At 34.4% G+C, this 17,821-nt stretch overlaps 2 protein-coding genes across 4 annotated transcripts in view; one reads left to right on the forward strand and one right to left on the reverse strand.

Moving 5' to 3' along the window:
- FH (fumarate hydratase) overlaps window positions 1-5,972 on the reverse strand; it is a 35,610-nt gene extending 29,638 nt beyond the window's left edge. Inside the window, exon 1 of the mRNA XM_031966956.1 lies at window positions 5,940-5,972. Coding sequence (XP_031822816.1) covers window positions 5,940-5,957 — 18 coding nt within the window. The 5' untranslated portion in view covers window positions 5,958-5,972. The remainder of the gene's footprint in view (window positions 1-5,939) is intronic.
- A 6,824-nt stretch (window positions 5,973-12,796) lies between these two features.
- Window positions 12,797-17,821, forward strand: part of KMO (kynurenine 3-monooxygenase) — a 45,711-nt gene continuing 40,686 nt past the window's right edge. For 2 of the 3 annotated variants that reach the window (XM_031966957.1, XM_012547935.3), the window contains exon 1: window positions 12,798-13,163. Coding sequence is in view for 1 of the 3 variants with exons in the window: in XM_012547934.3 (XP_012403388.1) it covers window positions 13,110-13,163 (54 nt within the window). In the remaining 2 variants the exon portion in view is untranslated. Of the gene's footprint in view, window positions 13,164-17,821 lie in introns of all 3 variants that reach the window. The other variant, XM_012547934.3, reaches the window with a different exon arrangement.

The following is a 17,821-nucleotide window of genomic DNA, read 5'->3' on the forward strand; positions in this document are numbered from 1 at the left end:
GTATTGATTCTTAACTCTCTCCAGATCTGCAACACTCTGCCTCTGTAGTCCTCTGCCTTTCTTCTGAGAGAATCAAAGTGTGTTTCATTCTGTATTTTCTGAAAATAATATATTTTTCTAGTGTTATTTTCATATGCATTATTGTAGCCATTATAGATACAGTTCTCTTGACTTTGCTTTTTTCCTTCTGGATCATTTTGTAAGTTTTCCCATGTTCCTTTGAATTTCTTATCTTTGTTGCTTCTTATGACACTGTAATATTCATTCCTTTAATTCATATATCATAATTTATTTAAACATTTCCACAATTTATTGACAACTTTTTTCTTTCCTTTTTTTTTTTTTTTTTTGCTACCAACTACTATAGATATTTTGTGACATAACTCATCTTTCTGTCATTGACTTTTTGAGGCACATTTCTTATGATAGAATTATTGGATCAAAGGATTTGAAGAAGTTAGTGATTTTCTTGCAAAATTCCAAATTATTTTCCAGAAAGTTGTACCAATTCACAACTCTTTCCCAATATATTAGTTCCATTAGATTTCCCCCCCCATTTGCTTATTCATATGCTCAGGCTTTAACAATCCTTGGGTTGAAAAAAAGCATTTCTACAACCTACACAATACAGTTATTTCTGTCTTTTTTTCCTCTCCTTCACAGATAAACTTGTTGACCAAGCTGTTTAAACCCAATGACTCCAATATTCTCTACCCATTCTCTGCTTAACTCCTTGCAATCTGTTTTTGGCCCCAACCACTTGGCTGAAACAGCTTAAAATTAAAGATCACCACTAAAATTACAATCAATAAATCCAGTGACCTTTTCTTCAGCTCTCATCTTCCTTAACTTCTCAACAAACTGTGATAATATTTTATCACCTGTCCCTACTATATTTTCTTCTTTATTTACTGTTTATCCTATTTCTTTAAGTATTCCTCCTTTTCAACTTACAGGTTCCTTATCCACCAAGACAGAGTACTGGCCCAGAGTCAGAAAGACTCATTTTTATGAGTTCAAATCTGACCTCAGACACTGATTGGCTGATGTGTGGCCCTAGACAAGTCACTTAACCCTTAATTCCCCATCTGCAAAATGACCTGGAAAAAGAAATGACAAACTAGTCAAGTATTTTTGCTGAGCAAACTTCAAATGGGGTCACAAAGAGTCGGACAACAACAAAGATCTTAACTAGATATTCTGGGAAGACAGATGTCTTTGATTCTCTTTTCATCACTTTCTTTATTTGGAAATGTCACAAAATCTGAATGAGAAAGGACAGCAAATGCTATCTAGTCCAACTTATACCTTCCTTATAATTCTGTTTACAACACTTTTGGCAAGTGGTCATCTAGCCTCCTCTTGAAAACTTACAGCTAGGGGAGGCCATCTTCTTCCTAAGAAAGCCCATTCCACTTTTCAATTGTTAGGTGATTGTTTCCTTACATAGTCCAAAATCTTGTGCAGCAAGATAATTGTACAAATATGTTTACATATATTGGATTTAACATATATTTTAACATGTAAAACATATATTGGATTACTTGCCATCTAGGGGAGGGAGTGGGGAGAAGAAGGGGAAAATTTTGAACACAAGGCTATGCAAGGGTCAATGTTAAAAAATTATCCATGCATATGTTTTGAAAATAAAAAGCTTTAATAATTTTTTTTAAAAAGTTATACTATTCCTCTGGTTGTGAAACTTATAATGGGAGAAAACAACATGTAAAATGGACTAGCATAATTTGAATTATGCTATTGTGGACCCCCTGCCTTGCCTTTTTTTTTTTCATTACTATACTTAAATGATTCTCTACTTTTGATCCTTCAGAAGAATTGTTATTTTTTTATCTCTTTAAAGAACAAATTGCATCTAAAAGATGTATAACATGTGGAAAGATAAATAAGAAGGCATCGAGAAGGTGTCCTCCAGAGAGAGAAGGAACCTGGCTCCAGAATATTTAGGTTAGGTTTTAATGAAATAACACCAGTGGAGAAATAGATATAAGGAAATTGGTGGAAGCTTTTCCCTGAGCTCTGCTGCTAAGAGGGATTAGAGGAATAACGTTGAAACAAATTGTACCTAAGTATGTATTGGTAAAGATTCTGAATTATTGATTCTGATAAAGGAAGGTTTTATAAGAAATAATGGGGAAGGATTGCAAATTGAGTGGCAATTCCATACACCTGGGCATTTGCCCTCATCTGGGAGAGTGGAAAGAATGAATCAGTTTCTTAAGAAACGAATTACTAAATCATTTTAGAGACTAAATTGCCTTGGAGCAAATGTTTGCTTATTGCTTTGTTAAAGAATTAGAATGATTCCCAGAAGTGACCTGGGACTTCCTTCATTTGAGATTGGTTTATTTTATTTGGGAGGGGAAAGGGAAAAATCCTCTTTTGAAACAAAGGATAAGTTTTTAAGGGATCATATACTGGCAGTGTCCACATCCCTCTTTAGCTCTTAAGAAACAAGGATTGCTGACCCAAATAACTTTGGAGTTTGCAATTTGCAGAAGAATGGGTGCTTACTAAGTCCTGGAAGAAGCAGAGTAGAAAGGACCTTACTAGACATTACAGATTACTGAGACTGCAGTCTGCAAGCTGAGAACACTAGTTCTCAGGACTGTAGAGAAATTTCTAGAATGAATGGACTATTAAGGACAATTTACAATCTCTAAAAGTGACTTTGCAGTTAAAATTATTTTGGTGGGATATGGGAATGTTTATGCTTTGAGGAATTTTAACAATATTAGTCTTGTACCTGTTATTTATATTTCCAAAAAATGTTTAAGGGACTCCTCAATTAGAGGAAATTGAATTACCTTTTTTTTTTTACAATGAAGAAATCATTAATGTTAATTCTAATTAGGTTGTTTTATGTGAAATTAGAACATTCTATATTCTGCAAGAGTTTTAATCGTTGTATTGAATCATCTTAAAGTTGTACCCATTATTTAAAGGGATTCTGAGAATAATAGTTTTTGCTTTTGTTTCTTTGAACATATTTCTATTATGGACAATATGCAATTTAGAGTTTTTCTATGTATTGAACATTTCTATGTATTGAACATTTAAAAGCAAAATGATTTGTGTAATGTTAAACTTAAAACCATCTACTTAGATATGAAAGATAAGCTGTGAACCTTCTAGGATGAATCTCTTACTGTTAGGAGCACCTAAGTTCAAATCTTCCTAACTGTGTGATCCTGGGCAAGTCACTTAACCCCAGTTGCCTCAGAAAAAAAAAAGACAGAGAACTAAATTCACCTGAAGTTTTGATTGATAAGATTTGCTATCAGAGATAAAATATCTTGGGACTGTAGATGATATTGTTTGGAGTTTTAAATTCAGGTATGACTGTCTGATGTATCGTCAAGCCAGTGATCCACCATCTGAAAAAAATATGCCACAAGCTACTCAGAAGAATGTAATCCTGAATTGTTACAGGTGAAAATTAATACCTGGACATGAGTTGTGAGCATGACCTTGGCCTTTGTTGAGGTGGAATCCTTCTGACTCAGTTTCTCAGTGGTATTCTTTTGAAAAGAACCCACCTGATTATTCCTGAATCTGGCTTAAGGTGGAATTGTTTAATTAAATGATTAATTAAAAACTGGGACAATTACCTGAAGTAAAACTGAGTTAATGATGTTTTATCCTATATCATATATGTGCTCTCAGGTCAAGGCCTGAAAGACCTGTTTTGATGCTATCATGTTCCTGCACTCTCTTATGGCAAGTTTTTATAATCAGAGCAAATGATCAGTAGAAGCCATGAACACAATTTTAAAAAAATGTCGTCATTATATGCTAAAGTAGGTAAGTGAGTATTGGCCTAATCATCCATCTGTTGCTAGGTACATATATTTGTCTATTTATTTTAACATCTCTGTTGTTGCTGACTTTTGCAGTAGGCATTTTTATTTGTGAAAGATTACCTGTTCTAATTATGGGGGACATAATTGGTTCCTGCTTCCTGAGTCCAAGAGGAAAACTCCAATCAATAAGAAGGAGATGCTTGTGGGAGGCTATTCTCATAGCATTTAATAGGGCCTCTTATTCCCAATCTATATTATCCAAGCTAATTAGAATGAAAGGCAAGGAAGGGAGGAAATTATCTGGGTAATTTCATAGTTAATATTCCCATGAGAAAAGACTATGCCTTGGAAAAAGATATAACCAAAGACATCAGAAAATTAGCACATGTTCTGATTGGATCGCTCCTTTTAATACCTCTTGGTGGTCTTGATTTGGAGGTGCCTGTTGGAGACAGGCTTTATGGTTTCTTTTGATAGCCCTTCTTGGAGTTATGTCCCCCCTGTATGATGCAACTTATTACCAATGTGGTTCAGAAAACTCTGTGTGAGATCATTAAAACAGAAGGTAGAGTCATGGGATTAGCACAATTGATAGTGCTCAAGAGACAAGGGTGACAATAGGTCAGACCTTGAAAATGAAGTCACTTAGGAAGTTGAAGAAATGTATAAACTTTGGTGTGAGAAGCTTTCAAATGATTAAAGAGAGGAGGTAATTCAATGAAATGAATTGTGAAAGCTGTCTCACAAGATGGAGACAATGTTTTAAAGACTAGGTGAAGGTCTGCCAGGGTCAGGTTTCTTTCTCCAGAGTTCAAGTGGGATCCTACAGCCCTTTTCTTTGTGAGACCAAGTTGGGGCTACCTTGGCATTGAAACTCCCATATAAGGTAATTTAGTAATCCTAAAGATGTGGTTGGGTTGAAAGTTTTTCCTCATTTATGACTTAGAATGTGAGGTCATTTGTCCTGGCTAATCAGGGTAAAGATCCAGCCTATAGGGAGTGTTAGCCAGGCCCCTGTATAATAATTCTTGTCTGTTAACTGGGGCTTGCTCTCTTTGCCTAACTGCTTGTTGGAAGGGAGACACCCTTTCTCGAGAGAACGTAATAAAATTTCTTTCTGCTTTTGCCTTGAGAAATCTCCCTAATTTATTTATTTGAGCTGGTAGTCTTTGTCCCACACACAAAGATTTCTAGGACTGTGTTAAACAGTAGTGGTGATACTGGTCATCCTTTCTTTACACCTGATCTTATTGGAAAGTCTTCTAACTTTTTTCATTTATATATGATATTTGCTCTTGGTTTTAGAGAAATATTATGTATTAAGGAAAGATCCACTTGTTCCAGTGTTTTCCAGTGTTGCTTTGGTTGTTGTTGTTGTTGTTTTGGGGGGGGGGAGGATTGAGTTTGTTTATTTGTTGTTTTTTTTTTAACAGAAACACACATTGGATTTTGTCAAAAGTTTTTTCATTATGTATTGATTGATATAATTCTGTAGTTTTCACATTTATATTATATTATATTATTTCACATTAATAATTAATGATGGAAAGTCCACCATGGTACCTGCCTCATGGTGTCTTTCCCTTTTCCCTTTCCCTACGCCATGTGGTATCTCTCCTAACTCCACTATGCTTCCCAACCCCACTTCTCCTCCTTGTAGCTAGCTAACTCTTTTGAAATTCTATGTACTTTTCAGAACTAAGGACATGCCCTAACTTCATGGGGGTATTTCCTTTCTTCTGGTAAATGGCAAATTACACTAGGTAATACCCTTTCCATCATTAATTATTAAAACCCCTTTCTCCCACTCTATTTCATATTTACCATTCGTAGTCTCTATTGTATCCCTTCATTTTGACTGTATCCTCTTCCCTAAAGAAATCCCCCTTTTGCCAAAGAGAATGGCCACTGTGAATTCTTGCCATGATTGAGCTCCAACTTTTGATGTCTACGATTATCTGGTGTCTACATAACCCACATCATTTTAGTGCTCAAACCACATCATTGGATCAGGAGTAAGTAAAAAAGAAAAGTGGAAACTATGTGACCACTAAAATCAACTTCAATATTTGATCCTATACATTTTTTTGTTATTAAACATGTTATCACTATACCTACCCTACTCCAGGTCTTCATCACATCATTGTAAGATTTTTATGCCAACTTCCAGACAGCTTCTTGAATTCAGGTCTGTTCTCCTCTAATCTAGAATACATAATAATAATTTACATTTGTTTGAAGTTTTAAAATTTATACATATATTAAATTAATGAATTAAGTGAAATTATACATATATATAATATATATTTATATATAAAATCTCATTTAATTCTCATAATAACCATACAAGTTAGGTTCTATATGGATTATTAACATATTAACAAACATCACCTTGGGTTCCCCAGGAACAGTTTTGGGTTTTGCCTTTAGTCTTAGGGTTTTCTGCAGCAAGGGGACATTTTAAAAGTGTTTCCACTTATTGTGCCACTTTGTTTTCCACTCTGTTGCGCCACAGTTCTCTTTAATTGTCCTGACTCAGTTTCCCTGTACTAGTTTCCCTGCACTAGTCTTGATTGAGTTTCCCTGAATTGTTCTATCTCAGTTTCCTTAACTGTTCTGCCTCATCCCCTTAGTTGTAACTCTCCCTTCCCCCGCCCCCTTCTGGTCCATTAAGACTAAGGACCATTTGCTTTAAGGTTATAAATTGTCAAAGACTCAAGATAGGAGATCAGACTTCCTGGCCCCTAACTCTTCTTTCTGTCCTCAAGAATTTACACTATCCCTCTAAAATATTCCAAAAGATAAGACTACCCCGATACCTCATTGACATCTTTACCTCTGTTTATTCAGACATCCTGACTCTGGCTTTTAGTAAGAATTTATAGCCTCCCCCCATCCTGACAGAACCAAATGGGTCTGTGAAGAAGTTTCCCGCTTCTGTCCCCTTCTTTGTTTGTAAAAAGTATATAAGGGTTTGGGATTCTCCCATTCATCGCTGAATACTTTGAGACGCGAGTCCTGTCCAGTCAGTTATGCTCTTTTATTATTTTATTATTTAATATTTTAATAAAATATTAAAAAAACCTCTCTGATCTCTCTCCTACCTCAGTTTCTTCGGCATTACATTTCAATATGAATCGTCAGATAATTTTATTCCTGAACAGAAAATGGAATGTTGAGTAGAAATCATAGAATGATTAGAACAGAAGCTTAGTAAATTTTCACTATGTTTACCACCAGTTGAGATTTTAATATTTAAGGTACATTGAGACATTGCAAACAGTTGGGGTTTGTGAGTGCTGTTAATTTGCTAATTAATCCATTCAGATTTTATCTTCAGTGAGCAGAAGCTTAATCATTGCTAATTGGATATTTTCCACTAGTCTCTTTCTTTCTTTTTCTTCCTCTCTGAGTGACATTTTCTTTTTGGTCGGTCTGCTTCTGTTTCTGTTCCTGCAAACGGCACTAGCCTGATGCTTGGATGCCCAGGAAGGAAATGTTAGGTACTCCCTTAAGGTTTTAGGAGGTTCTTTACCAAGGGAAAGAAGGCAAATAAGAAGCAGCCTCATTCTAAGCACAGGCTTGCCTAAGAAGTCATAAGTTCACCGCTTGCAAATGAGTATGAAAAGGATGCAATAATCCCATATGACCCCCTGGACAGCTCAGAGAGTCATTCTTACACTTTGGGACTGGTGGAAAGGGAGACCTGAAAGTTGGAAATTACCTTTTCAATATATTCACAGGGTTCCAGCCCAGCAGCCAATGAAATGGTAGGAACTTTTGATCTATCATGGAAGAGAGGAAGCAGAATATCTGCTTGTGAATACCTGATGTAAAGCAGAGATGAAGCAAAAGGAGAGTCCCTTCATCAAAAATTTCTAGAAGTGGGGCAGCTAGGTGGCTCAGTGGAGAGAGCACCAGCCCTGAAGTCAGGAAGACCCGAGTTCAAATTTGGTCTCAGACACTTACCATTTCCTAGCTCTGTGACCCTGGGCAAGTCACTTAACTCCAATTGGCTCAGGAAAAAAAAAGGTCCAGAAGTAGATACACCCCAAATTCCCATGTGCTTGATTAGACTCCTGACTGAGCCAATTCAAAGGGGGATAATACTTAACAATTAGAAAGGCAGCTCAGTGTAACATAAAGCAGCTTGGACTTGAATTTAGTACATCTGAGTTTGAAAATTTTGATTTTTCCTTGGGAGAAAGAAGAAAGAAAGAATGAAATAATAATTTATTAAGCACTTACTATGTGCCAGGCATTGTGCTAAGCATTTTATAAATGTGATCTGGTTTTGTCTGGGAAGTTACTATTGTTATTCCAATTTTCCAGGTGAAGAAATTGAGGCAGAGTATTCCTAGAGTCACACATTTCATAAGTGTTCAAGGCCAAATATACACTATTCTGAGTCTCATTTTCCTTGAATACAGATATAAAAATATTTAAAATATTTACTTCACTGTATTCTTGAGATCAAATATGATACTGTATGTCACGTGCTTTGCAAACCTGAAAACTATTTCTAATTGTCAGCTATTAAGGCTCCCCTAAAGTGAAACGAGATGCCTGGGGGACAAGTTGTTTTCCCTTCTTCACTAAAGGTTTTCAAGTAGGGAAAACTAGAATACAATTTTGTAGGTGTGTTGTAGAAGGGATTTTCATTCAGGTAGAGAAAAGACTAGGATTCCTTCTAACACTGAGTCTTTTAAGTCACATCACATCCTTTTCACTCCCATTGCTACCACCGTTGTTCAAACCCTCATTCTTTCTTGTTTGAACTATTATTAAGATACTCCTAATGTGTCTCTGCTCTCAGTGTAAATTCTCCCAATGCATGTATCTGATTGTAACACTCATATTCAAAAAGTGGTGCTGTACTGTCACCAAGTATCCTTCCCGGATGCAGATTGTATCCAGGCTAATCTCATATTAATCTCATTCTCATAGTAGTAAAAGTATATGGATCACCACCAGCAGCCCTACTCATTCTAATTTCCTCTGTCCCAGTACCTTAGCTCATGGTGTGTGGTCTCCTATGCCTAGCACTGACTTGACTATTCCCTTTCCCAGCTTCTACCTTTATAAGTCTTTTTTAAGGATGCAAGCCACATGCCACTTCCTTCATAAGTTTCCTGAGTTTCCCAACTGAAGATATTACCAGACATTATGAGAGGAAGCAAAGTGGTACACTGACTAGAGCACCCGATCTGTAGTCAGTAAGATTGGAGTTCAAATCTGGTCTCAGACACTTAGTAGCTGAGAGACTTTGGGCAAGTCATTCAATCCCTTTTGCCACAGTTCTTCATTTCTCCAATGATCTGGAAAAGGAAATGTCGAGTTACTCCAGTATCTCTACCAAGAAAACCCCAAATGAGTCATGAAGAGTCAGAAACTACCAAACAACAACAAATTATAGTTGTGTACAATTCCCTAACTCCATTTAGATTATAAATTCCTTGGGAGTAATATTTATTTCATTTGATCTTAGTACTCTCTTTGGTCATTCTTTGCTTAATATTGCTCAAAAAGACACTTAATAAAATTAAGTTACTTGAAATCCTAAATCCTAGGGAGCTGTACCACGAACCAACCACAAGGAGTCACTATTGAATGACTTTTGGTTCAATCCTGGTGGGGAAAATATACTATACTTTTAAATTTTTTGCATCTTCATTAATTAGTTAATAAAGGAAAGAATAGTTTCTTAAATTAAACTATCAAAATTCATTGCTAAAGTCTCACTCTCTTGTCCCATTGTGATATTGCAGAGGCTAATGATTTTTTTTTTTAGCCACTATCTGCTTACTTGTAGAGAGATTGAGGGCAGACTCACAACAACAATACAATTTCTTTAAGAAGTAAGATTCAGGAGGACCAGCCCTGAAGTCAGGAAGAACTGAGTTCAAATTTGACCTCAGACATCTAACACTTCCTAGCGTGTGACCCTGGGCAAGTTACTTTATCCCAATTGCCTCAGGAAAAAAAAGTGAAGAAATAAAATTCAGAATGTCTTTCATTTTTTGATTCTGTAATTCTCTTGACTCATATTTCACCAAATTGATCTCATATTCACATGTTTCCCAGGGGAAAAAATCTTTTGGTGATTTATTATTTTGGTTATGATTTTTTCTTTTTTTTTAAATACCTTTTTATTGACAGAATAATGGGTATTTTTTTTTACAACATTATCCCTTGCACTCACTTCGTGTTCTGACTTTTCCCTTTCCTCCCTCCACCCCCTCCCCTAGATGGCAGGCAGTCTTATACATGTTAAATATGTTATAGTATATCCTAGAAACAATATATGTGTGCAGAACCTTACAGTTCTCTTGTTGCACAGGAAGAATTGGATTCAGAAGGTAAAAATAACCTGGGAAGAAAAACAAAAAATGCAAGTAGTTGTGTTTTTTTTTCCTACAGTATGGCTATTGTTAATCTTTATAATAACAACTGAATTTCTATTATAACTTGGTGAGCCAGTCGTGGAAATCCCTATTTCAGAGGTCGGAAAAGTGAGGTTCAGAGAGATGCTGGACTTTATCAAAGTCATATAGTTAGTAAGAATTACAATCTGGAATTTACCTAAAATCTTGTAATTTAAAACAGCTGTTCAAGAGTGCTTAGCACAAATGAAAAAAAAAAAGCTGATTTAAGGTTTCTGGGTAAAAAACCAAATGTTTAATAAATGCTTGTTTAAGTTTTTTTTTTTTTTTAAATAGTGGCAAAGAATTGGAAAATGATTGGGAAATAACTGAATAAGTTATGATATATGAAAGTAATGGAATATTATTGTTCTATAAAAAAGGATGAACAGATTAGTTTTAGCAAGACTTGGAAAGATTTATATGAATTGATACTGAGTGAAACAAACAGAACCAAGAAAACTTTGCACAAAGCAACAGCAGGATTGTGTGATGATCATGATAGACTCGGTCCTTTTCAGTGGTTCAGTGATCCAAGACAATCCCAATAAATTTTGGAAGGAAAATGTAATCTGCATCCAGAGACTGAATGTAAATCAGCACATACTATGTTCCTTTTTCCCCGCTTCTGTTTTTTTTTTTTTCTTCTTGCATTTTTTCCCTTTTGTTCTGATTCTCTCCCAACATGATTCATATGGAAATGTTTAAAAAAAAATGAATGTACATGGATAGCAAAAAAAAATGTTATATATATACACATATATGTACATATATATGAATGCTTACTTGATGATTGAGTGAAGATACTGATTCCATGAAAAAAAGTTCTAAAATCATAACTGATTAGAAAAATAAAAAATGTAAAACTCTGATACATCCCTTCATACCTATCAGATAGGTTAACATTCCAGAAAAGGAAAATGATAAATGCTGGAAAGGATGTGGAAAAATTGACATACTATTGCATTGTTGATAGTGTTTTGAACTGATCCCCAAATTCTGGAAAACAATATGGAACTTTGCCCATAGGCATTTAAAACTACATATTCTAAAGCTCATAAAATTCATAAAAACTACCCAACAATATCACTATTTGATCTCTATCACAAAGAAAAGGGCTAAGGATGTTTTTGCACACACTCCCACACTCAATTATAGCAAATCTTTTTGGTGGCAAAGAATTAGAAATTAAGGAAATGTCCATCAATCAAAATGATTGAACAATATGTGGGTTATGATCCATATGTGTTGTGCTGTAAGAAATGATGAGTAGAATGATTTCAGGAAAACAATGGGAAGATTTATATGAACTGATGCAAAGTGAAGTGAACAGAATCAGGAGAAGATTGTAATAGCAATATTGTGACAACGATCAATTGTGAAAGACTTAGGTCTTTTCAGCAATATAAAGATGTAAGACAATTCCAAAAGATTTATGATGAAAAAATGATATCTACCTCCAGAGAAAGAGAATGGATAAACTCAGTATAGATTGAAGTATACTAAAAAACTTTATTTTTCTTGTGTTCATGTATATGTTTTCTTTTACAACATGCACATGTATAATTGATAATTTCTTGTCTTCTCAAAGATGGGGTAGAAGGGAATGAAGGGAAAGAATTTGAAACTGAAAATTTTAAAAACTAAATGTTAAAAATTGCTTTTTCTTACAATTGGAAATATTTAACAAAATAAACTATAGATAATGCATGTGTATGTGGTATATATATATATACACATATATACATATGTATATACATTCATATTAAATTAAATTACATTCATATTAAAGTGCCTCTGTTTCCTAAATATATTTAATTATAGAATTATTGAACTAAGTTGAATCCATATGGATGATATAGTCTAAAGCTCTTCAGTTTGCAAATAAGGAAATTAAAGCACTGAGAAGTTAAATGACTTGCCAAAGGTCATTTAATTAAGTATCAACAGAGCTAGAATCTTTAGGCTCTCACTTTTATTATTTTCTTCTCAGTCAACCATAATTTCTTAATGTAAACCATTTTTTTAATATTGATATGTATCTTGATATGTCAAAAGTTTTTAAAGTATTTATCTTCAGATTCACTGGTGCATTTACCTTTGTAATTTATATTGTGTCTGTCTATGTAGTTCTAAGATATTTGATATGGTTTTGATAATATCATTTATATAGAATTTTAATATTTGAAAAGTGATTCGCACGTCATCTCATTTGATCCCTGCCACAAACCTGTGAGATAGATAATATTATTTCCATTTTTCAGAAGAAAAAACTGAGACTGACAGGTTAAATATCAAGTAAATGCATATAAATGGGGTTGAATAATGACTTGTCATAAATTGTCATTGCCTAAATACTTAAGGAGGATAATACATGAAAACTGGTTGGGCCCCTAGTGGAAGAAAATTGATTCACTGTTTAGATTTTTATATGCTAAACCTCATTTGAAAGTTCCTCATGATTTTAGAATGACTAAACATGAATAAAACTGAAACTAAAAAAATTTCCTTTTAGTAAAACCTCTGTATTTGGTTCTGTGTTGAAAGTATGTACATTATAGATCTGTATAGGAAGTCAACTTTTACATAAGCCTAAAAATTTTGAATTTGGGTTAGTTGAGTTGTTTCCTAAGCTAAAGGGATTTTGGTCGGGGAAATGATAGAGTTAAATACTATCACATTAGTTCAAGGGACATTAATGCCTGACAAGAAGCCAACTTACCCTGAGTTTAGAACTGCTGGTAAATGCTGCAAGGCTCTCAGTAATATAAAGGCTGAGGAAACGAGTAGGAAAACCAGTCTCCCCTGTTGAATATTCAGAAGGAGAGATTCAAGAACTGCCACTGTGAAAAATACTTCTGTGATTATGGATTCAACTGACAGCAAAAAGAAAAAAGTAGCTGTCATTGGTGGTGGATTGGTAAGATTTTAGATCTATTTGTATGTATTACTTTTTATGTCTTTTTATTATCATCTTCATTATTTTGGACACTTGTAGAAACTAGTATTTTTCTGTTAAAATGATTTTATTTTATAGGTCCTAATTTTGTTTTTTGATCTACTGAGAAATAAGGCATTATTGTATAATACTTTAATTTAAAGGTGATCTCTTTTTTTCTCTCTTCTTTGACATTTTGGTTTAGAAATCCCATTAGAATTTAGGCTGTTTCTTTTTGCTTTAGTGAATTAATATCATAGAATATCTATTTTTTACATTAAATTTTATTTTCCATATGAATTTAGGGCCTATGCATGTATGATATGCAAACTATTCCATTTAACACTAAAAATAACAATAATGGTATCTATGCAAAATTATCAGATTGACTAACCTCAATAAACTAATAAACCACAAGTTTGTTATTTTTTAAATAAAATTAGATCATTTTAAGGCAAAACTGATAGGCATATTCATTCTAAATACTTGAAGTTCTTATGTATAAGGACATATCCTATATCTTCTAAATTAATAAACTGACTCATTCAACTCAAAATACTCAGTGAGAGTCAAACTTGAGGAGCGGAATTTTAAAAGTTTTTTTAAATTATTATTATTTGAAATAAACCTCCGTGAAATAAGCTTATTCATTTAATAAGTTCACTGGAACTTTACTTTCTAATATGAATATGAGTTCCTATCATTGTGCTTTATTTATATAATTACTTAATAAATGTTTTTGAATGATGAGCCAATACCATAGGAAAACTTGATCTTTCAACAAGGACCTCTTTTCTGGGACTTCATAGAAGACCTTTTCTATCATGTGTCTAGTGCATTTATGAAGTTTGAGGATTATAGAATCATAATTATCAGGGTTTGTGTCTTGTACTCCTACTAAATAATAATTGTGTTTTATTTAATTTTTTTTTTTATTTGCTGCCCCCCCACCATATATCCCATCTCCAAACACAAGCCTTTATATACTATTGTTGTTTGTCAGTCATGTCCAAATCTCTGTGACCTGGTTATGAGGTTGGTTTTCTTAGCAAAGATATTGAAGTGATTTGCTATTTCCTTCTCCAATGGATTAAGGCAGATAGTGATTAAGTGACTTATTCAGGGTCACACAATAAGTATCTGAGAGCAGATTTTTACTTAAATTTAACTTAGGTCTTCCAGACCCCAGGCCCAACATTCTATCCATTGAGACATTTAAGTCTTTATTGAATGAGTGAATGAATGAATTATAGGTGAAAGAAATATTATAGTGATATAATTACAAACTATTGAAGTTATAACAATATAGCACTATTTACCGGGAGACCCTTAGGAATACATAGTAAAAGATAGAACACATCTTTATACCTTTTCACAGTTTATAAATCACTCATGATTGCTCTGTCTCATTTGGTTACTACAATACTGATTGGTTTCCCTGCTTTAAGACTTTCCCCACTTCAGTCCAATTTCCTCTGAGCTGTCAAAGGAATCTTCCTAAAATACAAGTCTGACCTTGACACTGCCTTCTCCCAAATCCATTCAATCAACACAAGTGGCTCCCTATTGACTTCAGAATGGAATATAAAATTGTCTCTTTGGCTTTTAAAGTCCTCTTTAACCTTGCCAGTCTAATTACACCTTACACTCCTCCTTCCCCAACTTCCACCATACTCAGCAATCCAGTGGTGAATGGCTTCCCTTCTGTCCTTTGCACAAGAGACTCCATTATTTTTTTTTTTTTAACTCTGGACCATTTCACTTACCTTCTCCAATCCCTGAAACTCATTCCCTCCACATCTCCAAGTCCTAGCTTCCCTGGCTTCCTTTAAGCACCATCTAAAGTCCTGTCTTCTGTAGGAAGCCCCCTTAATGCTAATGCTACTGCCTTTATTAATTATTTCCAGCTTATTCTGTATCTGTATTGTTTCCATGTAGTTCTATATAGTGCATGTTGTCCATGAGAGTCTATTAAACCTCCATTAGTCTGTAAGTATCTTGAAGACAGAGTCTGTCTTTTGCCTTACATTATATTCCCAATGCTTATAGCAGGGCCAGGCACATTGTAGGTGTCTTAACAAATGTTAGTTAACTGACTGACTCGAGAGAGATAACTCCTGGCTCAAAGAAAATGGGGAGGCTTTATGGAAATTGTAGCATGTGGGATGGTTAGTATCATTAACTCTTATGATTATAAAAAAACTGAAAAGAAATTAACATTGTTTTATGGGAAAAAACATTGTTTTATGGAAAACAAAAGGATAGCATTAGATCTTACTATGAAATTAGATATTTCTCTTTTGATTTCTATTTGGAAGATGGCCAAATAACACTCTCCTGGACAGAGTGAAATCATCAGTGGTAGCCCCACAATATTCCATAAAACTAGTACTTTGTTGATCTAACTCTCTATTGGCCAGGACATTATCCTGTATTTTGTTTGTTCAAATTAAATAAGAGAAACAATATAGTTTATTGCATTTCCAATTCTTAACCTAGCACCTAACCCAGAAGTTTAACTTTGTAATCTTAACTGAGGGCAAATTTTAGGGAGTCCATAAATGAGGATGATAAGAAAAATTACATTTTTTATTTTCACCAATATCTAACTTAATCTTAGTGTTCCTTCAATGATGAGGGTAGCCGAGAAAAAAAAAAAATAGTAGTATTTGGTGCCATTAGATTACCAAAGGAATCTAGGACACAAAAAAGAACTCTGGCCCAGAAATTCAGCCTAGTCATCTGATATTTTAGGAATTTGCCCTAACTGCCTGCTTTTTAAAAACTTGATAGTTACATGCTTGAAAGAGCAGAATAATTGGGAGAATCATATCTTTTAGATTTATTGAAATTATGTGTCTCTGGCAAGTTAAGTTCTTTGCTGATTATCACATAGTAAATTTTTGAAGTAGGAACAATATTAACCTAACCATTTCCTTCCTTCAGTTTACTTTCCCCATGTCCTTTTTTTTTTTCTTATAAGAAGCCAGCTGTGTCTTAAGCAAAAGTCTTGTGGGTTAATCATATAGGATAGCTTTTTTCATATGTGCCATTTCATAAACTAAATTGAAATTAGTGATGTCTTAAATTTTTTTTTATAGAAAATGAAAAGAGGAAATGATCAGAAAAATTTTTGGACTACTTAAAAAGTTTCACCTGGTCTTTCTAACCATCTACCATCCCTCAGGTTTGACAATTAAATCATATTGTACTTGAAACTCTAGGGAGAATCCTGGTCCTAGGATGAGAAGATATAAGGAACAACATGGAAGTAGTTTTCTGTCTAAGCATTAAGCTAGATTTTCTGCTTATTCGTTTTTGACTTTGGTTCCTCAGTTCTTGCTTTGAACCCCAGTAGTACAGGGTACTTGTAAGTTATGAAAATGTCCATGTAGGAGAGTTGTGTACATTTAGTTGTTTAAATATCTAGATGTGACTTATGGGTGTCATGGATAGATCTCTTGAATGTGACCTACCCCTCTCTGGGGGAAGATGATGATTTCTACATTAAGGAAGAACAGGAGAAGAGCTATGGCACTTTTCTCAACTATCTCCAAGAAAAGGGACTAGGCTAGTTTTGGGTCTGTCTGTCTATCTCAGACATTTCTGGTCTAGGAATACAATAGATTCAGAACAAAAGTCACTTCTATTGTCATTCTTAGGGGAGGATACCCTCAGCTTATACTCATCATCTTAGCTTCTTTCCACCAAATTCTAAGTTTCATTCATAACAAACTTTGTACAAATGTTAAATAGAGTGAACTGATTTATTCAAACAAAAAGTAAAAAAAAATGGAGAAGTTATACAGAAAAAATATACTAGAAAATACACCAGTGAACAAGTTCTTGTTGTGGGAGTAACATAAGATCTCATCTCTAGTCAAGAGATGGGGCCTATACTTACCCAAGGAAAAGTTCTTTCCCTAAACTCAAGGGATGGATATCAGGATATGCTGAGGAGTCAGCTTCCCCTACATGTCTTCAGTTTCCAAAGTCTTCCCCTCTCCTCTGTCCAAATGTATCTAAACTTGAAGAGATTTTACAACTACACATTTCTCCTCAAAAGTCTCATTCCTATTCTATATATACTTGGTATTCTTTCTGCCAGTCCAGAGTTATTTCTCCTACATGTGCAGCTGCATGCAGAATTCCTCAGACTTGGTTGAAAGTCCAATTAGTTGCACATTGGACACAAACTTTCCCCAATCTGAATTCCCCTATCTCTAAGCCCTTGTGACTCATGTTGTCATGACTATGACTGTGCCTCTGATATGTGCTGTTAAATTCCCCCAGTACTTTCCCTGTTGCACTTCCACTAGTTGATGACTGCTTAGACTTTACATCATCCTATTCCTTGCCCCTAATTGGCACTTATAATCTTTTTTGATCTTGGTGAACAACTGTCTTTTACTTTACAGACTAGCAATCCCATACATAGAATCAGAGAATTTTTAGAGTTGATGAGGTCTTGACATCATCAAAGCTAATTCCCACCTGTTTTCAACAAAACAAGCAATTATATAGCCTGTGCTCAAATATCTCAAGCTCTTGTAGTTATCCACTCCATTTTTGTTTTAAAATTCTTGCTTCTGTTGTTTTCTTATTACTTGTTACTAGCCTGCCCTCTGAGACCAAGAAGT

Source organism: Sarcophilus harrisii, chromosome 4 (genome assembly GCF_902635505.1).
Source record: "Sarcophilus harrisii chromosome 4, mSarHar1.11, whole genome shotgun sequence".
NCBI lineage: Eukaryota > Metazoa > Chordata > Mammalia > Dasyuromorphia > Dasyuridae > Sarcophilus > Sarcophilus harrisii.